The 25,246-nt window shown below is 45.7% G+C and overlaps 1 protein-coding gene across 1 annotated transcript in view; it reads right to left on the bottom strand.

Moving 5' to 3' along the window:
- The window catches only part of LOC124803236 (zinc finger CCCH domain-containing protein 13-like), a 331,812-nt gene that overhangs the window by 17,206 nt on the left and 289,360 nt on the right, over positions 1–25,246 (bottom strand). Inside the window, exon 5 of the mRNA XM_047264417.1 lies at positions 9,477–9,644. Coding sequence (XP_047120373.1) covers positions 9,477–9,644 — 168 coding nt within the window. The remainder of the gene's footprint in view (positions 1–9,476; positions 9,645–25,246) is intronic.

A 25,246-nucleotide genomic window follows, 5' to 3' on the forward strand; every position in this document is an offset into this window, starting at 1 on the left:
TCGCATTCAAAATTAAAAGTGCATATTACTCTGTGAAACAACCTTGGTATACTTTTATGCATTGGTAGTCATTTGGCAAAATTTGGATCTATTTAACCTGCAAATGATCAACTAATTCAGGAGAAAGCTAATTTAGTTACGCAGTCTTTAGTATCAATTTCATAAACTTGAAGTCTTCTACTTCGTTGTATATTCGACTGGCTGAGTGGCCTTAGCTTGTAATGTACTTGATATGTGGGTGTACATATTTGATCCGCGTAAGAGACAGTTTATTTCACTTATTTCAAGTAAAAATTTAACAGTATGGTGCATACGAGGGGCGCTCAGTAAGAAATGCAACACCGTTTTTTTCTAGGCCAGTTTCGGTTGAAAAAATGCGAAATTTGTTGTGGTTCATCGTGAGATTTTCCCGTTTCAGTCCCTAAGTTTTATGAAGTTCCAATAAGTAGCGGCGCATACGTAGCCTTCAAAATGGCGTCTGTAACGAGATGCCCTAAAAGCAGAGAGCTGTCGCTGAATATCTTTTGGCGGAAAACTAGAGCATCGCATATACAGGGTGGTCCATTGATAGTGACCGGGCCAAATATCTCACGAAATAACTACAAAGAACTGGCCCGCTAGATGGTGCTGCCATAGGTCAAACGGATATCAACTGCATTTTTTTTATTATAACCCCCATTTTTATTACATGTTCGTGTAGTACGTGAAGAAATATGAATGATTTAGTTGGACCACTTTTTTCGCTTTGTGATAGACGGCGCTGTAATAGTCGCAAACGTATAAGTACGTGGTAAACATTCCGCCAGTGCGGACGGTATTTGCTTCGTGATACATTACCCGTGTTAAAATGGACCATTTGCCAATTGTGGAAAAGAACGATATGGTGTTGATGTATGCAAAATGCCCAACGGGCGTGTGCTATGTATGCTGCTGGGTATCGTGGACGATATCATCCAAGTGTCCGGACCGTTCGCCGGATAGTTACATTATTTAAGGAAACAGGAAGTGTTCAGCCACATGTGAAACATCAACCACGACCTGCAACAAATGATGATTCCGAAGTAGGTGTTTTGGCTGCTGTCGCGGCTAATCCGCACATCAGTAGCAGACAAATTGCGCGAGAAGCAGGAATCTCAAAAATGTCGGTGTTGAGGATGCTACATCAAGATCGATTGCACCCGTACCATATTTCTATGCACCAGGAATTGCACTGGCGACGACTTTGAAAGTCGTGTACATTTCTGCCACTGGGCACAAGAGAAATTACGGGTCGGTGACAGATTTTTTGCAGGCGTTCTAGTTAGCGACGAAGCGTCATTCACCAACAGCGGTAACGTAAACCGGCATAATATGCACTACTGGGCAACGTAAAATCCACGATGGCTGCGACAAGTGGAACATCAGCGACCTTGGCGGGTTAATGTATGGTGCGGCATTATGGTAGGAAGGGTAATTGACCCCCATTTTATCGATGGCAATCTAAATGGTGCAATGTATGCTGATTTCCTACGTAATGTTCTACCGATGTTACTACAAGATGTTTCACTGCATGACAGAATGGCGATGTATTTCCAACATGATGGATGTCGACACATAGCTCGCGTGCGGTTGAAAAGGTATTGAATAGCGTATTTCATGACAGGTGGATTGGTCGTCGAAGCACCATACCATGGCCCCCACGTTCACCGGGTCTGACGTCCCCGGATTTCTTTCTGTGGGGAAAGTTGAAGGATATTTGCTATCGTGATCCACCACCAACGCCTGATAACATGCGTCAGCGCATTGTCAGTGCATGTGCGAACATTACGGAAGGCGAACTACTCGCTGTTGAGAGGAATGTCATTACACGTATTGCCAAATGCATTGAGGTTGACGGACATCATTTTGAGAATTTATTGCATTAATGTGGTATTTACAGGTAATCACGCTATAACAGCATGCGTTCTCAGAAATGATAAGTTCATAAAGGTACATGTATCATATTGGAACAACCGAAATAAAATGTTCAAACGTACCTACGTTCTGTACTTTAATTTAAAAAACCTACCTGTTACCAACTGTTCGTCTAAAATTGTGAGCGATGTGTTTGTGACTATTACAGCGCCATCTATCACAAAGCGAAAAAAGTGGTCCAACTAAAACATTCATATTTCCTTACATACTACACGAATATATAATAAAGAATGGGGGTTCCCATTTTAAAAAAGGCAGTTGATATCCGTTTGACCTATGGCAGCATGTTAAGTCCCATAGTGCTCAGAGCCATTTGAGCCACCTATGGCAGCGCCATCTAGCGGGCCAACCATAGCGCCATCTGGTTTCCCCCTTCAAGCGAGACAAGTTTCGTTCTTTGTAGTTTTTTCGTTTGACGCTTATTTCGTGAGATATTTGGCCCGGTCACTATCAATTGACCTCCCTGTATTTATAAGCACATGCAAAATGCCTACGGAGACCTGGAAGTGAACAAAAGCACGGCGAGTCCTCGGGTGAGGCATCGATCATTATGGCAACAAGATCGCGAGAACCCATCCATTCTCCCACGCGCCGGCAATGTTGGAGCGTGTGGATACGCTCATTCGGGCTGACCGAAGGATCAGAAACACCTCGCTGCACAACTGGGCACGTCTGTTGGTAGTGCTGACACACTCGTTCACAAGTTGGGGTACTCGAAGGAGCGTGCCCGCTGGATTCCACGCCGCCTGACGGAAGATCATAAACAGCAACGAAGGACCATCTGCGCGTAATTGCTGAAGCTCTGTGAGGCTGATTGTGAGAATTTTTTGTCGCACATCGTGCAGGCGATGAAAAGTGGGTTCATCACAAAACGGCAATCCATGGAGTGTGGCCACACCACCTCCCCTCCGTAGGAAAAGTTCAAAGCCCGAACTTCGGCCGGTACAGTCATGGCGACGGCATTCTAGGACTTTGAAGGGGTTATGTTTGACGTTCTCCTTCACGCTGCAACGATAAACTCTGAAGTGTATTGTGCTACCCTCAGGAAACTGAAGAAACGACTTCAGTGTGTTCGTCGCCACAAAAAAGCATACGAAATTCTCCTTCTTCATAACAACGCAGGGCCTCTCACACGTCTGCGCACCCGAGAGGAGCTCATAAAACTTCATTGGACTGTTGTTCTTTATCCACCCTACTGCAGGGATCTCGCACCTTCCAACTTCCATCTGCTTGGCCCAATGAAGGATGCACTCCGCGGGAAGCAGTGAGTGGATGATGGGGAGGTTATTGATTCAGCGAGACCTGGACTCCGACGTCGACCATTGGAGTGTTACCATGTGCGCATACAGGTCCTCCCAGTAAGGTGGCGTAAGTCCCTCGCACTGAACGGAAATTATGTTGAAAAATAGAGTTTTGTAGCCAAAAGAGTGGGGAATAATGTCGTGTACTGGAATCCTGAATAAAACCAACCTGCTTTAGAAAAAAGGATTGCATCACTTATCGAACGCCTCTCGTACAATTTATATGATAGCAAACTTTTTCTAGAACGTTTCCCTCTCAACTACACTACTGGCCATTGAATTTGCTACACCACGAAGATGACGTGCTACAGACGCGAAATTTAACCGACAGGAAGAAGATGTTGCGATACGAAAATGATTAGCTTTTCAGAGCATTCACACAAGGTAGGCACCGGTGGCAACACCTACAACGTGCTGACATGAGGAAAGTTTCCAACCGATTTCTCATACACAAACAGCAGTTGACCGGCGTTGCCCGGTGAAACGTTGTTGTGATGCTTCGTGTAAGGAGGAGAAATGCGTACCATCACGTTTCCGACTTTGATACAGGTCGGATTGTAGCCTATCGCTATTGCGGTTTATCGTATCGCGACACTGCTGCTCGCGTTGGTCGAGATCCAATGACTGTTAGCAGAATATGGAATCGGTAGGTACAGGAGGGTAATACGGAACGCCGTGCTGAATCCCAACGGCCTCGTATCACCAGCAGTCGTGATGACAGGCATCTTATCCGCATGGCTGTAACGGATCGTGCAGCCACGTATCGATCCCTGAGTCAACAGACAGGGACGTTTGCAAGACAACAACCATCTGCACGAACAGTTCGACGACGTTTGCAGCAGCATGGACTATCAGCTCGGAGACCACGGCTGGGCTACCCTTTACGCTGCATCACAGACAGGAGCTCCTGCGGTGGTGTACTCAACGAGGAACCTGGGTGCACGAATGGCAAAACGTCATTTTTTCGGATGAATCCAGGTTCTGTTTACAGCATCATGATGGTCGCATCCGTGTTTGGCGACGTCGCGGTGGACGCACTTTGGAAGCGTGTATTCGTCATCGCCATACTGGCGTATCACCCGGCGTGATGGTATGGGGTGCCATTGGTTACACGTCTCGGTCACCTCTTGTTCGCATTGACGGCACTTTGAACAGTGGACGTTACAGTTCAGATGTGTTTCGACCCGTGGCTCTACCCTTCATTCGATCCCTGCGACAGCCTACATTTCCACAGGACAATGCACGACCGCATGTTGCAGGTCCTGTACGGGCCTTTCTGGATACGGAAAATGTTCGACTGCTTCCCTGGTCAGCACATTCTCCAGATCTCTCACTAGTTGAAAACGTGTGGTCAATGGTGGCCGAGCAACTGGCTCGTCACAATACGCCAGTCACTACTCTTGATGAACTGTGGTATCGTGTTGAAGCTGCATGGGCAGCTGTACCTGTACACGCCATCCAAGCCCTGTTTGACTCAGTGACCAGGCGTATCAAGGCCGTTATTACGGCTAGAGGTGGATGTTCTGGATACTGATTTCTCAGGGTCTATGCACCCAAATTGAGTGAAAATGTAATCACATGTCAGTTCTAGTATAATATATTTGTCGAATGAATACCCGTTTATCATCTGAATTTCCTCTTGGTGTAGCATTTTTAATGGCCAATAGTGTATGTTCTTCGGAACTTGTGGACTACACGTATCTCCAACTGATTTTGGAATGTGTCTGTATTGGATGTGTCTTATGTACAGTGAAGTGTGTATTAAACTACACGAACATCGATCTCAAACCGAATTTTCCAGACCATGTATTTTTATTCTGACCGTCACGCAACAGGGGGTCTGGAACTGGAGTATTTGTTTGTATGCCTTACAGAAATTGCTGAAACACGATTTATATCAAGTGTTCGTCCATGTTTATTCGGCGTAATTTCGCTTCTGGTCTCCGATGTAAGGTGGCTCGCATCAGAGGTGTGTCTCGCGCCAGTGAAACACCTGCCTGCGTTTCAGGTCGGAAACTGTCGTCATGTGACCAAACCCTCCCAGCTTCACGGAACACATGGCTGCGCGTTAACCTAGATTCTAAAACCAGCAGCTAACCAGTGTGCTACGATTCCCCAATCTCATATTGCTTGCATATTTTAATTTAGCTTTCTTTCTTTGTTATTTTTCTTTTATACTGCTGTTGTTTTATATTTAAGCTTTCAGACTTAATAAATCTTAATAGTTTTAACTTCGCTGGGATGAAGGTGTTTAATAAACCACCTTTAATAGTGATACAGAAGCCTAGAAAAATATGAGAGTTTAGTGTTATACATCAAACGCTAACAGAAAACTATTTATGAAATTTAAATTTTTTTTAGTTGGTTTAGACAGACAGTTTTGCAACAGTAAAGTAATTTATGGGCATATAATAATAATTACATTTAAAATTTCTGTATAAATGTATTTAAAGTAATCCTCAATAAGCCAACAGCGTATGGTATGCTCTTATTGTATTAATTTTGCATTAAAAGCTTAAGTACAGTAATACATTTCTCAGTACTTAATAGACAATGATAATTAACTTGACCATGTACATTACAACAAATGTTGACTATCGTTTAAGCTCGAGGATATTTCTACGACGGGGTCATACGCCACATGTCTTATAAAAATAGCAATCACACGGTTTTTTCCTGTCAGGCAAACGTTCTTCAGCACGACTGAAATTTTAGTTTAGCCGCTAATTCGTTTAGTGCATGTACCGTGTGGTTATAATTAAACTTTCCCAATTTAACACGTTAACACGGAAACTAATTACAGTACGAGGACCAAACTTGGTAGCATTAATGTCAAGGACATGGAGAAGAGAAGTAATGCAGAAACAATACAACTGAAACCCTTTTAATGTGCTGCAACGGTACATAATACCATTACATACCGGTACTACTACTACTACTGCTACAAAAGGGGCTCAATATGGCGCCCATCAATGTCCAGAAGACTCTGAAAGCGCAGGGCCGCATTCTGCACAGCAGTAAGAATTATGACCGTAGGTAAGCTGGCTACCTCCCTTGATATGCTGCGCTTCAGATCAGCGCATGTGTGAAGGTTCCACTAGTAAGCCCTGTCCTACAGGTAGCTTCACAACCAGAAATCACAGGGAGTGGGGTCAGGTGATCATGCCGGCCAGGCATTTGGAAACGATCGACCGATAATCCAATCGTTTCCAAAAGTGTTTCAGAGATGCAGGTGAACTTCATGAGCGACGTGCGGTGGGGCCCATCTTGCATGAAAACTGTTGAGTTCAATGCGCGTCTCTCCTGTAGGTCGGGTATGACATGCTGGCGAAGCATAGCGCAGTAACGATGGCCAGTCACACTGTACGTCTTTGGACCAAGAGCGGCAACCTGTCCAAAGAACAATGGACCAATGATGAACGTAACCGTGAAGCCACACTATTCGGTGACACGTTCACCATACAAAGGAACTTCATGCACAGTGACTGGAGGTGAAGATCCCCACACTCGGCAATTCTGTGTGTTCAGTTCACCTGTCAACGAAATATGAGCGTCGCCTGTCCATAGGATGATCGAAGACCAGCCCTCGAAGTCAGCACGTCGTTGTGCGTCCTGTGGTGCAGGCTGCTGTACTACACGGGTCTTGTACGGGTACCATTTAAGAATGGTTCAAAGCACCTTCCGAACAGTGGACCAAAGGATGTTCAACTGTCGTGACACAGCACTTACACTGCCTGACGATCGGGAATTGCATGCAGCGTTGTCTCCCATAGCAACGGCGATTTCATCAACCACCTGTGGTGCAACCGGTCGTCGACCTCTTCCCGGAATGACGCCCAGTTCTCCAGTTGATTAGAACTTCATCATGCTCCGCTCGGCAGGTGGAGAAAGAGAACCCTTCTGCAATCCTTTCAGCTGGCGATATTCTCGAAGTGCAGCTGCAGCATTACTGTTGTTTTGACAACAGCTTCACCAATAATGTCCTGCTCCTTTTGTCCATGCTCATGCCGACACGTCAACAAATGCATTGTGACTGGTCAGATGTGTGAGACTGAGCATCGCGATGACTGAAACGGCACCTGGTGGCCATAGATGGAACTGGACGGTGGCGCCGCGACGCGTGGAAATCATGCACCCCGTACTATGGAAATTAATGCTACCAAGTCTAGTACTCGTGCGGTAATTAGTTTCCGTATTATAATGTGTTAAACTGGGAAAGTTTAGTTATAACCACCCTGTGGATAACTGAGGGATCAAATGAGGGAAAGTACAAGCATTTTAGACCTCCGGGTATACAATTGTATCCCAGTCGAGAGTGGAGTTCTGCATCAGCTGTTCGTCAGTCGTTGCAGCCAGATGCATACAGCAGCTAGTCACGTGACATTGCTTAGCCATTCTGCGGCTCGCATTGGTGCCGTGTATAGGTTTCTGTCAGACCGTATCGTTTAGTTGGCATGGTTGCGTTGTTTGTCTTCTTCTCGTGTTCACTGGCTCCACTTGGTTTCGTAAGCGTTGCCTGTCCGCTAGTGGCAGCAGCGGCCTTTATCGATATGTAGTTCTCCTGCCCTATCTTTAGGGCGACCTCGTGCTTCTTCCGTGTGGTGTGAGTGTGGAGTTCCGTTGGGGACGCAGGAGTAGCGAGGTCCGCGCCGAGCGACAACACGCCCCAGTTACCTGCCCTGGGGGGTTAGTGTGTGTAACGGCAGTGTACATTTCCTCGCCTTGGCGCCGCTGTCGGTGAGGCGTGTAAGTTTGACAGATTCTTGACTGTAGGTTGGGTGGCGCTCTTCTACCTCAGTGGTAGTCATTCTTTCTTGTTCTGGGCGCTCTAAGCACAGTATTCTGCGGGCAGACCCCAGACCGCTGGTTCCGGCTTTGACGTAATTTTATGTCTTGCATTTGTTTTGTTGGATGTCAGGTAGCCTCACCTCGTTACATTGCCACTAGTCCGAGTTACCATCTTGTGAACTGAATGCAACTCTAGGTGTGACCCACTCAGAGGTCGATTCCTGGAGCACCGTCTATCACTGGACCTTGTGTTTTATTTTATTATTAAGTTACCATCATTTGTCTCACCTGTTTGATGACCAGTTTTTTTTTTTTTTTTTTTTTTTTTTTTTGACGGCTGGAGTGGCCGAGCGGTTCTACAAAAAATGGCTCTGAGCACTATGGGACTTAACTTCTGAGGTCATCAGTCCCCTAGAACTTAGAACTACTTAAACCTAACTAATCTAAGGACATCACACACATCCATGCCCGAGGCAGGATTCGAACCTGCGACCGTAGCGGTCGCCACTCCGGCCGGCGAGCGGTTCTAGTCGCTACAGCCTGGAACCTCGCAACCGCTACGGTCGCAGGTTCGAATCCTGCCTCGCGCATGGATGTGTGTGATGTCCTTAGGTTAGTTAGGTTTAAGTAGTTCTAAGTTCTAGGGGACTGATGACCTCAGATGTTAAGTCCCATATTTCTCAGAGCCATTTGAACCATTTTTTGTTGTTTTTTTTAATTAACTTTTGCTGTGCCATTCGCCGTTTGACAGTATGTTTGTTAAATTTTTTTAATAATTGCCATTTTGGGCGTTATAGGCCTCCAGCCGCGATAATGGTTACTTGCCTTAAAATTCTTATTGCGACCACACTGGCTTGTCTTCAAAATTATTGGCTGTCTGTATTTTATGTATTTGTTAATTTTAAATAATTGCCATTTTTCGCGTTAAACGCCTTCAGCCGTGATGGTAGTTACTTGCCTTAAGATTCTGATTGCGACCACATTCGGTTGTTTCAAAAAGTTATTTGCTGTCTGTATTTTATGTATGTTTGCTAAATTTTTAATAATTGCCATTTTGGGCGTTAAAGGCCTTCAGCCTTGATCGTGGTTACTTGCCTTTAAATTCCGATTGCGACCACATTGGCTTGTCTTCAAAATTATTTGCTGTCTGTATTTTATGTATTTGTTAAATTTTAAATAATCGCCATTTTTCGCGTTAAAGGCCTTCAGCCGTGATTGTGGTTACGTGCTTTAAAATTCTGATTGCGACCTCATTGGCTTGTTTTCAAAAATTATTTATTAAAATAAATGAGTGAAATTGCAAAGCAAACCAATCGTAATTGATTCGGACCCCGTTCACAATCGTAACCCAGCCTTCTTTAATTACCAGGTTTGAATCGCTTTCCGGTCGGAAACGCCAACGCAGCGTGAGGACACGGAGCCCTCCCGACTCACCTTGTCGCGCGCGCGGCTCTTCTTGGTAAGCCTGTCGAGCGACTTGAACCAGCCGGCCTCCCGGTCTCTGTCCCTGGTGTGGCGCAGTACGGCGGGGCTGGGGGTCGCCGCCGGACTGGGCGTGGCCAGCCGCTGCCTGCTGCCCGCCACCTGCTCCGACTTCAGCGTCTGAAACAAAACAGGGCCGCAATGTTAGGCACCTCTGTCTCCTCCACCACCTGGGCGCTAAACGAAAACATCAACTGCCGAGACCAGCCGAAACCTACCCAATATAGCACTGTAAGACTGTGATTTCTGTAGGAATTAAGCCCATTTTTCAACAGAGTCCCACAAGACGGCTTAGACAAAATTTCCAGTTGGTGTGATGAATGGAAGCTAGTCCTAGATGTGCAAAAATGTAAGGTAATGCGGATGAGTCGGAAGAACAAACCTGTCATGTTCGGATACAGTATTACTAGTGTCCTGCTTGACACAGTCAAGTCGTTTAAATAATTGGGCGTAACGTTGCAAAGTGGTATGAGTTTGAATGAGCATGTGAAAACTGTGGTTCGACTTGGGTTTATTGGGAGAATTTCAGTGAAGTGTGTTTCACCTGTAAAGGAGACAGCATGCGGGACGCTAGTGCGACTTATTCTTGAGTACTGCTCGAGTGTCTGGGATCCGTACCAGGTCGGATTGAAGGAAGACATCGAAGCAATTCAGAGGCGAGCTCTGCTAGATTTGTTACCGGTGGGTTCGAACAACACGTAAGTGTTACGGAGACGCTTTGCGAACTCAAGTGGGACACCCCCGAGGGAAGGCGACGTTCTTTTCGAGAAACACTACTGAGAAAATTGAGAGAATCGGCTTTTCAAACTAACTGCCGGACGATTCTACTGCCACCAACATACATCGCTCGTAAGGACCACAAAAATAGGCTACGAGAAATTACGACTCATATGGAGACGTAAAGACTGTCGTTTTTCGCTCGCTCTATTTGCGAGTAGAACAGAAAAGGAAATGACTAGTAGTGGTACAGGGTACCCTCTGCCACGCACCGTACGGTGGCTTGTGGAGTATATGTGTAGATGAAGATGTATGAGCTAACGAACTTCGTCCAGCGTGTCTAATAAGGGCGTATCAAGCGAGGGAATGAGCAATGCAACTGCCCCTTGTCGTGTAACTAAAGTTGTGTTTACCAACACTGCCGAACGTCAGTTTAAAAAACAAAACAAAAAAGTGTGTGAAATCTTATGGGACTTAACTGCGAAGTTCATCAGTCCCTAAGCTTACACACTACTTAACCTAAATTATCCTAAGGACAAACACACCCACCCATTCCCGAGGGAGGACTCGAACCTCCGTCGGGACCAGCCGCACAGTCCATGACTGCAGCGCCCGAGACCGCTCGGCTAATCCCATGCGGCACGGTAGTTTTGGTTGGTTGGTTTGGGGTAGGGAAGGTTGGGGAAGGAAGTCGGTCGTGTCCTTTCAGAGGAATCATACTCGCATTTGCCTGAAGCGATTTAGGGACATCACAGAAAACCTAAATCAGGACGGCCGGAGGCGGGTTTGAACCGTCGTCCTCTCGAATGCGAGTCAAGTGTGCTAACCGCTGCGCCACCTCGCTCGGTGGTAGTTTTGGTACACTACATAAACGTCGCAGTAAACGATAGGATTGCTGGTAGAATTCGTAGGGAAAGAAACATAAATGAATGTTTAAGAGACAAAATGGGAGTCGACGACTTCCCTATTTTTCCGTTGTTTGTTTTGCACATAATTAGAACCGCACATAATTCAGTGTCAGTCCATTGTGTATTTTATATCCTTATACGATATAAATGTTCAGTCTGCATATATACAATATAAATCACATTTTATAAGTAATAAAAATTAATTGATCTCGTAACTTCTGCACTTTTGTGTAACCAAAGCAATTACTTCAGATCCAAGTACAGTTTACATGCACAAATATACAAAAAATATAGTAGTTGTTATTTTGTACTTAGTACAATGTTCTTTATCATGATGAAAGGCAAGAGTTTCCTTGTGTTATTGGTAAATGCGAAAGCTGTTTACTAATAACAGAAACATCTTTTATTTATGTTCGACGAAGTATTGTAACGATGTTTGATAATTCTTTTGCTACCTTTTTGTTAAGGAAATTGCGTTTTCCAGCGATATATAATAAATCTGTATTGTTTTCTTTTCTTAGTACAACATCCCTCTGTTTCATGTTACAAAACAACAATTTTCGAATAAAAACCTGAATTAAACATTGATAATTTCAATTTTGCTGTAAATACTGTTTATTCTTAAGTAACAGACAGGAGGATAACGATCTAGAAAACAATGATCCTTAGGTTACCCCCCTCTTTATGTATCCACACTCAGTTTCTAGACTGTTCACCACGTCCAGTTTTTAGGGGAATCTAATAAAACACTGATCGCATAAATAATAAAAAAAGTCTATGGTTATGAGCTATCGCCCGATTGGTATGCAATGTACCCAACGTATAAGTAAACAGGTAACATTGGTACGACTTTAACTGGCCAGAGCCACTAGGAAAAGTATCGTAGTCTACGCTTCCTTGTGGTAGTATAGGAAAGCCGTCGGTAGTTTCACATCTCTAGATGTAGCAGAATACTAGACGCTGTCACATCGATATTCTTACCGCTATAGTGAATATGGGTGATCAGGTGAAGTAATTACAGTTAACGCATGTTATGTCGGTTGGTTTAAGAGTTTATACCCTGTTTTTTCTTTTGGAATTTTTTTTTCCACGGAAGATCCTGCCGACGACTGTTGCTAACCTCTGAGTTTCGCTGAGCTCTAATTGCAATTACATGAAAAAATTAACAATTATATGTGTGTAATGAAAATGTAATTATACAATGTCAACTCAGTAGTTCAACTTTCGGGTATCAGCCCCTCATGCTTGGAGGACACCCTATGGCATTGGACGTTCACTCGCCCAGGAACGAGTCCGGCTTTCGCCTTGAGTGGAAAAAAAAGATCAGGAAAACTAAAGCTGTTTGATCGGATTTAGAGTTTAACCTTGTCTTCCATAATATGGATTCACGCCTCCACCACTGCACCACTTCGCTCAACGATTCTATACGCAGTACTGGAATCAGAAATTGTAGACTCTGTAAGACGAGAGCGTCTGTATAAAGATCAAATTGTTTCTTCTTTTCATATCATCGTTAGCGTTTAGAAGCCCGCGAGGACATAAGCGTGAGACCGTACGGAAAATGCAAAGGAAACAGATTGAGCAGCAGTGCGGATACGCAAATGGTGGCCATCCTGTCCAAATGTGGGAGCCGCACTTTCACGTCCTGCAGAGCCTCCCCCCGTGTGTCCGGCTGCCTTTCACTCACCACACGTCTGCGTCAGTGAAGGGCGGAAACGGTAGCGGTTTCACAACTGTGTTATTGTCACCTTCGCTCGGCACACCTTAGGCTATCTTTTCTAACATCTCGTCTCTCGAGGTCCTTTGTCCTGCAAAGGAAAAGCAGCTCATTCAGCTGCCACTGTTTGCATTATCTCATCAATATTTCCCCAATCTATTCCGATTCTTGTTTTCATTTCTGGTGCAAATAATCCGCAATATGAGGCCTACACGACTGGAAACACTATTCCTGGAAGTCTTTTTTTTTAAGTTGTTATTTTCTTCTCACGTTCTTACCATTATGATCTACCAACGTCCGTCCAAGACGAAGTGAAATGTGGCTGGAATGTGCTACGCTCGTTAAATGCTGTATTTGCGACAAATTATTTTTGGGAAAATGGGCTGGAAATGTGAACTGAAGTTTGTGTTAGGGAGGGCACTGAACTAGGGCAATCTGTGCAGCTATGGTGTTGTAGCGGTTACCACATCTGCCTAGAAGCAAGAGACCCAGATCCAAGTGCCGTTCACAAATCTTAATTTGTTGCTTCAGCTTCTATCCCTATTATTAATAAATTAGCTGTCAAGTCAACGACTGTCAATACAAATATTCCTTAAATGAAACAACAAGTTTACTGTTATCAGTCACCGTTTTATTTATCTCCACGCGTTTTAAAGGTTTTATACTCCATCATCAGCTGGATTTACATTAGTTAGTATGACATTTGTGTGTGTTGTGTTACGGTTTTTTTTGGGGGGGGGGGGGGGGGGGAGGGGGGGAGGAACTTACGGCACTGTCTAGTGGAGTAACAAGACACTATTTCAGAACATGGTTTTGGGTTTCTTCTGACAAAAAGGTTTAAACCTTTGAAAGCGTCGTGTAGACAAATAAAACGGTGACTGGTAACAGTAAACTTGTTGTTTCATTTAATGTCAATAACAGTCACGGTAAAGCCTAACCTAAAATGTTCGCATTTAAACAGATATACCTCTCAATCGCTTTACGCAGTTTGACGCACGACCTTTGGGATCACAAGCTATTCATTATTCTATGCACTGTGTAAATATCATCAAATTACCCAACGTCGCCTTGTTAGCGCAGTTTTGAGGGTTCGGTAGTTATGTCACATAATGAGCCTTTCCATGACTTTCGATCACTCATATAAACGGCTCGACAGCTGCTAAGGAACGAAGACAGGAATAATCACAGGCAATGATGGACGACGTGATACACAGCATATACGTAATGGAGGTGGAGTGGTAGGTTTGTAAATAAAAACGGTACAGATGTCACCACATAGGAAAGCAGGTAACAGACATAAATAACGTTCATGTTTGACACAGGACTTCCAATATAAAGGTCGATATCGGACTATTATTAAGGAATATACCCTCCTCGGGCACTAATGCACATTTTGCAGCTGTTGTCCATGCTGGCTACCAATATCCTTGACGGATATTGTCCTTTTCTCTCTCAAGAAGGATTTTAGGTCTTGCACGGTTCGAGGAGGGGGTGTTCGTCGAGATACATCTCTGCCAAGAGGATCACAGGCACGCTGTACATGGTTTATGTCCGCGGAGTACGCAAGCCATTCGATACTTTCAATATCTTCACTTTCCAGTACGTCTGACACCTCAGCGGTCCTGTGTAGGAGGGCACTGTCGTCAGCACACAAAAAGTCGGGACCTACCGCACCCCTAAACAAACGTACACAATGGAGAATAATCTCCCTGCAATACCTCTGTGCTGTAACGGTAAATCGCGCAAATATATGCAGCGCTGTTCGGCCATTGTGCATAATGCCTGCCCATACCATAACGCCTAGGCCATGCGGATGACCTTCCTGAAAATTCTGTGGTGTGTAATGTGTTCCCCTCCACACTAACTGGTGGATAGAATTTCTCTGTGAAGCGGGATTCGTCAGAGAGCATCAGCTGGATCACTGTTGCTCAGCCCAACCAAACTGCTCCAAACTACAGTGAACTCTTTCTCTACGATGGCGTAGTTGCATTTAAGAGGCTTCCGAGCACAGAAACAAGCCTGATTTAATCGCCACGAAATGGTTCTGGCAGAGAAACGTGTACCAGTAGCGGTTTCAAGGTCTGTTGCGATCTGCCTAGGGGTGAAATGTCTCTTTCTTGTCGCCACCACAGCTACATACCGATCCTCTTGCAGTATGGTAGCATTCCACATGCAGCTACCCTTTTTAAATCGCAAGATGACGCTTTTGGCAACACCCATTACTGTGGCCAAAGTCCAGCTGCTCGTCCACGATTGTATGCACTCAAACACTTGACAGTCTTGCAGACATGTTGCCGTACCACACGGAATGTCGCACTAATCTGTTCCACAACCTTCTTCGTCAGATATGGTACTGCGTGAACTGTCGAATGCATGCAGAACGTTCATGCACTCGCTTCGTTATAATTAACACGTCCCGCCTTCTACATATCCTTAGACTATCATTTGTCGGGTGTTCCGACCAAGTGAGATGGCACAGTGGTTAGCAGACTGAACTCGCATTCGGGAGGGCAAAGGTTCGAACACCCGCCCGGCCATCCAGATTCAGGTCTTCCGCGTTTTTCCTAACTCTCTCCAGGCAAATGCCTGGATGCTTCCTTTGAAAGGGCACAGCCGATTTTCTTCCTTCCCCGTCCTTGACGCAATCCGTGCTGTTCTGCGTCTCTAATGACCTCGATGTCGACGGGTTGTTGGACCCGATCTTCCTTCTTTTCGGGTGTTCCGTAGCAATTGTCGGTTGCTCTATAGCTACTGTCGGTTATTCCATAGCAATTAGCAGTCGTTCCTTAGCAACTGTCAAGCAGTTTATTTACTCCACTGTCGTCTGATATTTCCAGATTTCAGTGTTTTCGAAGACGACAAGATCAATCCCATTACCAACCTCCTAGCCCCGTGAAAGTCCCGATAGACTGCAGGGTTTTGTTGTGCTAATGTCGTGTTGTTATTAGTGACGTCATCCACTGGTTTCTTGTCGATTGCCGAGGCTCGCATCCCCGCCACGCTGATGATGTCATCGGCCCAGTAATCCCGATGTGAGGCGGCTGTGTGGACGAGCACGAGTGGGAGGAATGCCTGAGGGGCGTGACGTGGCGCGGCGCAGGCGCAGTGGGGGCCGCCGACTGCCGACCACTTTCCCTGCTGGGAGCCGGCGGCCGTCCACTTTCACTCGCCAGCGCCGCCGCGGCCCTGCCACAAGGAAGGCGCAAGGCGCTCTGCTGGCAGTCTGCGCACGCCTCACCAGGCAGCGCCGCACTCCTTACTCGAAGCAGATGTACTACACACAGCCTCTCTCGCTTTGTTACGCCAGGCAACAGAGAGATCCCGCAATTGTAAATACGACTTCGCTAGCATGCTTCTGGCGCGAGGCGCTGGTTGGTTCCTGTACCGGTGAAGAACAAGTACACTACTGGCCATTAAAATTGCTACACCAAGAAGAAATGCAGATGATAAACGGGTATTCATTGGACAAATATATTATACTAGAACTACATGTGATTACATTTTCACGCAAATTGGGTGCATAGACCCTGAGAAATCAGTACCCAGAACAACCAGCTCTAGCCGTAATAACGGCCTTGATACGCCTGGTCATTGAGTCAAACAGGGCTTGGATGGCGTGTACAGGTACAACTGCCCATGTAGCTTCAACACGATACCACAGTTCATCAGGAGTAGTGACTGGCGTATTGTGACGAGCCAGTCGCTCGGCCACCATTGACCAGACGTTTTCAATTGGTGAGAGATCTGGAGAATGTGCTGGCCAGGGCAGCAGTCGAACATTTTCTGTATCCACAAAAGCCCGTACAGGACCTGCAATATGCGGTCGTGCATTATCCTGCTGAAATGTAGGGTTTCGCAGGGATCAAATGAAGGGTAGAGCCACGGGTCATAACCATTTGAAATGTAACGGCCACTGTTCAAAGTGTAGTCAATGCGAACAAGAGGTGACCGAGACGTGTAATCAATGGCACCCCATAGCATCACGCTGGGTGATACGCCAGTATGGCGATGACGAGTAAACGCTTCAATGTGCGTTCACCGCGATGTCGCCAAACACGGATGTGAGCATCATGATGCTGTAAACAGAACCTGGATTCATCCGAAAAAATGACGTTTTGCCATTCGTCGTTGAGTACACCATCGCAGGCGCTCCTGTCTGTGATGCGGCGTCAAGGGTAACCGCAGCCATGGTCTCCGTGCTGATAGTCCATGCTGCTGCAAACGTCGTCGAATTGTTCGTGCAGATGGTTGTTGTCTTGCAAACGTCCCTATCTGTTGACTCAGAGATCGAGACGTGGCTGCACGAGCCGTTACAGCCATGCGGATAAAATGCCTGTCATCTCGACTGCTAGTGATACGATTCCGCTGGGATCCAGCACGGCGTTCCGTATTAACCTCCTGAACCCACCGATTCCATATTCTGCTAACAGTCATTGGATCTCGACCAACGCGAGCAGCAATGTTGCGATACGATTAACCGCAATCGCGATAGGCTACAATCCGACCTTTATCAAGTCGGAAACGTGATTGTACGCTTTTCTTCTCCTTACACGAGGCATCACAACAACGTTTCACCAGGCAACGCCGTCAACTGCTGTTTGTGTATGAGAACTCTGTTAGAAACTTTCCTCATGTCAGCACGTTTTAGGTGTCGCCACCGGCGCCAACCTTGCGTGAATGCTCTGAAAAGCTAATCATTTGCATATCACAGCATCTTCTTCCTGTCGGTTAAATTTCGCGTCGGTAGCACGTCATCTACGTGGTGTAGCAATTTTAATGGCCAGTAGTGTACTTATCTCGTCTTTCCTATTCGCGAATGCTTCTCTAGAGGGGCGGTTGTCCGTTTCATGAGATATGTACGACGAATTATATTAACAAACGCACGATTATATTATGTTTAAAACAAAATTCGATCGGATGGAGGTTGTGTTGTTACAGAGACGGGGCATTTTATTTTGATGGAGCGCCACTGACGTGTGTTAAACTCAGATAAGGCGTGCTCCAGGGAAGTGTCATGCACTCCAAAAGAACTTTGCATCGTAATCAGAATAACACCGGCACTGCAGTATCGTATTCATCTGCCGATACCGGGCAAGCGACTTTCAGCTACAACGTCTGACCTGTACGGGAATATACACAGTGGATGTACGAGAACACGTCGTAGACGCATGGTTGACGACGTATGGAAGTTTGCGTCTGGCCGTGAGTCGTGTACGGATAGCCAAATGGTAAGGTGACCGCTCGCGACATGCGGGGAATCCAGGTTCGAGTCCCGGTCCGGCACAAATTTTCATTGTTATCATTCCATTCTACAGCTGATGATAGTTCTTGTCCCAACTGATGTGAATATTAATAATAACATCAGCCTCTTTTGCAGGTGATGAAGCACTGTACGAAAAAAGCTGCACGAATATCCAATCAGATCGTGATAATTTTTGAAAGAGGTGCAGAGATTCGCAGCTTGTCTTAAATATTCGGAATTCTAAAATTGTGAACGTCACAAAGGGAGGAATCGTAGTACATGGCTCTGAGCACTATGGAACTTAACATCTGAGGTCATCAGTCCCCTACAACTTAGAACTACTTAAACCTAACTAATCTAAGGACATCACACACATCCATGCCGAGGTAGGATTCGAACCTGCGACCGTAGTGGTCGCGCGGTTCCAGACTGTAATGCCTAGAACCGCTCGGCCACACCAGCCGGTCGATTCGTTGTATCCTATGACTACAATATTTGTGAGTGACAGTTCAAAGTAGTCAAGTCTTATACATACCTGGATGTGACAGTTTATAAGGATATAAAATGGAATGCTCCCCTAGGCTCACTCATAGGTAATGCAGGTGGCAGACTTCCTTTCATTGGCAGGATAATGGGAAAAAGGCAACCAGTCTGCAAAAAAGGCTGCGTACAAACCATACATGCATCCCATCTAGAATACTGCTCAAGTGTGCGGGATCCATACCGAATAGGACTAACATGGCATATTAATCGTATACTAAGAAGGCTGGAACGAATAGTCAAAGGTTTGTTTGACGCATAGGGGAGTGTCACAGAGATGCTGAAACACTTTAAGTGGTAGACACTTGAACGTCAATTACCCAGCCTCCTTACAAAGTTTCAAGAATCAGCTTTAAGTGAGGAATATACAACAGCCCTTATATATCGATCCCGCAGGGACAGTGAAGACAGAATCAGACTAATTACAACGCATTCTTCCCTCGCTCCACGATGAATGGAACGGGAGGAAACCCTGGTAAATGGTAGAATGAGAAGTACTTTGTCGCATGCGCTTCACAGACGCTTGCGAAGCTTAGCTGTAGATCCTGTAATCTCAAATACAAGGCACGTCTAAGAAAATCTACATAATCATGTACCACTGCGCTTTGCCTCATTTTTACGATTCTCGACAGAAACGACTGACTGATAAGCGTCCGGATGAAGATCGAATTTGTCTGATTTTCCCTCCACGGTCAAATGGTTCAAATGGCTCTGAGCACTATGGGATTTAACAGCTAAGGTCATCAGTCCCCTAGAACTTAGAACTACTTAAACCTAACTAACCTAAGGACATCACACACACCCATGCCCGAGACAAGATTCGAACCTGCGACCGTAGTGGTCGCGCGGTTCCAGACTGAAGCTCCTAGAACCGCTCGGCCACATCGGCCGGCCCTCCACGGTCATTTCACGACATGTTCGTGAGAGGAAGTAGTATGCTGGCTGAATCTTCTTGGAACGTATGCTCTAAGAATTTCAGTAGTGGTTTTTTCCATGACGCACACGGCCTCTCTTCTAGTGTCTGCTACAGGAGTTCTGCTGTGTTTACCAGAGACACGAGTCACAGCCTCCAGAGAGGTGCAACGTAGTTACAGCCAGACGCCACACGGGGCGCATACAACACAGATTAGGTTATGCTTCCGCCTAAAGTCATGCAAACAGTTCCGTAGTGGTGGTGATCCGCCCTTGCCCTTCGAAGAGCTGCGAATTGCGTTACTCAGCCAGTTAAGGCAGGAACTACAGTTTACGAAGGAATCCGAACTTACGAGGAACTGACATTTTTCAAAAGCTTTGCCGGTGGCGACAGTAGCAATAAGCGGCAGAAAAAAGGTGCAAGACTAAGCGAATACCGGAACTTAGAATTATTAGTCTTACATCCTATAATTAGGAAGCCGGAATTAGCAGTTCCTAAAAATCTGAGTAGAGACCAAGAAACCTCTTCGAATCTTACAAATTTAGAACTTTATCTTACTTCTTGAAGGTCAGAACCCAAGCAAATTGCAGAAAATGTTAACTCCGTTTGTTTTGATCGTCATCGTAGCTTAAGAACCACGTATTGAATTACTGAACCATTTGTTTGATTTCCGTGTCTATTACGTGAGGTTTAGTTATAGTTGCGTATTCCGGTCTACAGCGAAAATCTATCGATAGAACGATACATTGATTGTGACTGACCGTGTACTACCCCCCCCCCCCCCCCCCCTTGCCGAAACGTTCCACCACATCAGATTTCTGAAATAGTATCACTTCTGTGGCGCTGTTAAGTTCTGACCTACAATATATCGGCGCAAAATGTTCCAGCGAGACTAAGTGCCACCATCGACTGTGAGATCGTTAGGGAATCAGCACGTGATCGGGTTGTGGTAGTCTGGGGAACGGAATCGATCGTGCTCTTGCAAATCATCAATCTCGACATTTACCTTAATCAGTTTAGAGAAATCAGGGAAAACTTATCAGGATGGCTAGACGGGGTTTTGAACCGCTGTCTGCCCGAATACGAGTCCAGGACATTACCACTGCGCCATCTCTATCGGTGCCAGCATTAGCAACGCCATTTTGTGGGACAGAGAGAGCCAACAGCCGTTTTAGGATGCTGTTACGTTTGTTTCTTCAGGCTTATCTGACGTTGTGGTCTTTAATGTCGGCGTTTTCACGCCTGGCGAGCGTTCCGGACGTGCCCCAATTGTGACGTAACTTCCTTACAACAGATTAGTCGGCGATACGGCACAACAGCACGTGGGTGAGAGGGGGGGGGGGGGGAAGGGAAGAAAAAAAGCAGAGAAGGATGTTTATTGCGAAAACTGAGAGCGACGCCCCGTCCCAGGAGACACAGGTGAAAGTTGCATTTATTTTGTTCTGATTACTTAACAATACCTTTATATAAACAGCTGTTAATAAAAAAAGCAGTGTATCATAAATATGCGCATGCTTGATGTAACTTAAGACAACGTCTTATTTCATCCCTTAGATGAACTGCTGCAGGAACTCGATATGGTTTGAACTATGGAATTCTTCTTCAGCTGTAAACACTATGCGATCAGACGTATCTGGATTCCTCTAAGTAATGCTGAATAGACCACTACGTATCGCGAGAGGCGGACCCTCCAGTATAAAAGGAGGCGTGAAGTATTGTGTTATCAGTTGAGCACCAGTAACTGCAGAATGGGTCAGTCAAGAAATTCAATGACTTCGAACACGGACTAGACATATGATATCACCTGAATAGTAAGTACATCAGGGACATTTCAGCTCTTGAAAGCTGCCCACGTGAACAGATGGTGATGTCATTGTGAAACGGAAACGAGAAGGAACAACCACAGCGAAACCAATACCAGGAAGAACTATGTACTGACGGACAGGGAACGTCGAGCATGGAACTAGAGGAAGGAATCACTTGTTAAGTTCCAAAGTAGTACGAGGAGTCCAGGTACCACAGTGCCTGTGCGAAGAGATTGGAAAAGAGGGGGTACAATGAAGGACCAATTCCTCTTAAGTCACACATTTCTATAGTTTATGCTAAGCGACACTTGATATGGTGTAAAACGCGACGGCACAGGTCAGTGGATGATTGGAAACGAGTGATGTGGCCTGATGAATCACGATACACCATGTGGCGGTCCGATGGAAGGATTTGGGTCTGGCGAATGTCGCCATGTGTAGAGATAACAGTGAAGTACGGAGGGACTGATGTTACGGGGTGTGAGTGTTTTTGAGCTTAGGATGTGGTTACCAAATTGCGCTTAAGAAAACGCTAAACGCGGAAGGATTCGAACAGCACTGTTTACTGCGTAAAGTAGAGGAACAGTTCGGAAAAGATGATTCTTTGAATCAGTACGATAATGCACCCTGTCAGAAAGCAGCATCATTGAGGCAATGGTTTGTCGACTTTTTTTTGGGGGGGGGGGTCATCAGTCTCCTGATTGGTTTGATGCGGTCCGCCACGTATTACTCTCCTGTGAAAACCTTTTGATCTCAGAGTAACACTTGCGAATTAGGTCTTTAGTTATTTGCTGGATGTATCCCAATCTCTGTCTTCCTCTACAATTTTTACTCTCTACAACTCCCTCTACAGCCATGGAAGCTATTCCGAGATGTCTTAGCATATGTCCTACCATCCTGTCTCTCCTCCTTATCAGTGTTTTCCACATATTATTTTCTCACCGACTCTGCGGAGAACGTCCCCATTCCTTACCTTATCAGTCTACTTAATTTTCAACATTTTTCTGTAGCATCGCATCTAGAATGCTACTGATCTCTTCTTTTCCGGTTTTCTCATGGTCTTTGTATCACTACCACACAATGCTGCGCTCCAAACGTACATTCTCAGAAATTTCTTCCTGAAATTAAGATGTGTTTGATACTAGTAGACTTCTTTTGGCCAGCAGCGCCCCTTTTACCAATGGTAGCTTGTTTTTTGTATTATCCTTGAGTCATGAGTTACTTTGCTGCGCCGGCCGGTGTGGCCGAGCGGTTGTAGGCGCTTCAGTCTGGAACCGTGCGACTGCTAAGATCGCAGGTTCGCATCCTGCCTTGGACATGGCTGTGTGTGATGTCCTTACGTTAGTTAGGTTTAAGTAGTTCTAAGTTCTAGGGGACTGATGACCTCAGATGTTAAGTCCCATAGTGCTCAGAGCCATTTGATTTTACTTTGCTGCGTAGGTAGCAGAATTCCTTAACTTTATTTACTTTGTGATCACCGATTAAGATGTTAAGTTTCTCGTTACTTCGTGGACAATAACATTCCTGAATGGACTGGCCTTGAACCCAATGGAACACCTGTGGGATTAGTGAGAACACCGCCTTCGCTCCATACCCGAACGTCGAACATCACTACCTTTTCAGGTTTCGGCTCTTGAGGAAGGACGGACTACCATCCTTCCACAGACACTGTGAAACCTCATTGAAAATGTTCTCGTCAGAGCGGAAGCCGTCAAAAAGGCGTATAATGAACACACTCCACGTTAATGCCCAGTACTGAGTGTCCGGGTGCTTTTGTTCAGGTATGTATGTGCGCGAGTATCCGACGCTACGCAGACTTCATTCCACAAAGAAATTACTGCTGTGGATTTTTCGCATCCGCGCAAACCTCTACCTTTGACGCTACTGGTTACACGTCCGACGTCTTCGGACGACCAGCAGTGGCCGTGTGGCGACTGTTGAGTAGAGTTGGCCGTGCCGCCAGATTAGGCTGCGGAGGCCGTTCACCCGGCGTGGCGTGGGGCGGGCCTCTGTCCGCGTGGCGTGAATCATACGCTAACGTTACGCACCACGCGGCCCGCCCCGTGCAAACACCGCCACGACCGCACTGCTCGCCTCGTAACATTCCCTGATCTGTCTCGCCGGCAGAAACGCGTATCTGCGAATGTTGCCGATTTCTGTCCTGCAGAACATCGCAGTGGAGTTACTTCCACTTGTGGTCCACACAGCTTTACATCGCAATGAAGTTCCAACATTACAGCTGAAGCTGTGACGTCGTAGTGCACACTGGCAAACTGAAAACCTCATCGAAAAGACTGTAGAAATACTATATTAAGTTTACCACTGCCCACCGTCAGAACGGCTCACTATAGCTGCTATCAGAGAATGCCGATAAAAAAATAAAAAAGATATCCACGGAAAAAAGTTGTTCATGCAAACAAGTCACCTCTACACCACGGCAATAAACTTCTGTACAGAATAAAAGAAATACGCCACAACCGACCCTTTCAGCATACAAGTTAAAATCTGATGTACACTGCCGGAAAAATAAATCGAACACCCTGAAGGACAAGGTCACTGTATTGACATGTGAGATGACATGTAATTCATCATTGTAGGAGTATATGATAAGAAAGTCAGACCAAATGAAGCACACATGTCACAGTAAAGGGTGCCCAAACAGTGGCATCATTACACAGTGCCGCACGGGGTAGCCGCGCAGTCTCAGGCGTCTTGTCACGGTTCGCGCGGCTCCCCCCGTCGGAGGTTCGAGTCCTCCCTCGGGCATGTGTGTGTGTGTGTGTGTGTGTGTGTGTGTGTGTGTGTGTGTCGCCCTTAGCGTAAGTTAGCTTAAGTTAGATTAAATAGTGTGTAAGCTTAGGGACCGATGACCTCAGCAGTTTGGTCCCATAAGACCTTAACGCAAATTTCGAAATTTCCATTACACAGTTTACCACCCTGTGGCGGCAACGCAGGCATGTATTGTCGCAGGAAAACGATCACAGAGGTTCCAGATGACATGCTGCGACAGACTGCCACAAGCATCTTGCGCCTTTTTGTTGCAATTCGGCAGTGGTTCTTCAACAGTAAGTTCCCGCTTCATTGTGTCCCATATATGTTCAATTGGCGAAAGATCTGGTGATATTGCTGGCCAGGGCAGTTATGCCACAACATGTATGGCACGTTGCGTCGCAGCAGCCGTATGTGGAAGTGCAAAAGCAGAGCAAATTACATTTCAGATTCCAGAACTAAGGAACCGAATGCGGTGCCGACAACCACTCCTCATTTTCAAATTTTGGTCTCCATGAACTATACCAGAGAACATATGAGACGTATATTACAACATTTATGTACAACAGCCGGTGATGAGATACAGCCGCATATCATTTATCCCCCGTCTATGGTGGACTCACCGCTACAGTCACTCAAGTAACATGATAAAATCTGGTGGGATAACAAATAGGTAGTTAAAAGTTGCTAAGTAGTTTATCTAGTACCTAGATAAATTTAGTAGTGTTTATGATTAGGGGATCGGATGAAAAAAAATATTTGAACAGTGTTAGCACGAAAATATGTGGATCAATGGTTGTTCTGAACATTACAGTCTGCTAGCAGACTTATGTGTATCATCAATTAGCAGATACTGATGAACTGTAGAAAGTTTTGGACAGCCAACGTTCGCTTTTTTTCGGCGATTCATCCTCCGCAGGTCGCAGGGCGACGGTATTAAATTTGGTGGTCTGGTCCCCATGATCTGTGCAGGCAGACTGGGGCGCTAAATCCTGGCTGAAAGTAATTTGCTCGTATTGACTAGAAAATCCTGAAAATAAGCGAAGCAGAATCCCACGTATTCGGCCCAATGCTGCATTATACACAAAATATTTTTCTCCGTTCATACATT

The sequence above is a fragment of the Schistocerca piceifrons genome, chromosome 6 (assembly GCF_021461385.2).
Source record: "Schistocerca piceifrons isolate TAMUIC-IGC-003096 chromosome 6, iqSchPice1.1, whole genome shotgun sequence".
In the NCBI taxonomy this organism is placed as follows: domain Eukaryota; kingdom Metazoa; phylum Arthropoda; class Insecta; order Orthoptera; family Acrididae; genus Schistocerca; species Schistocerca piceifrons.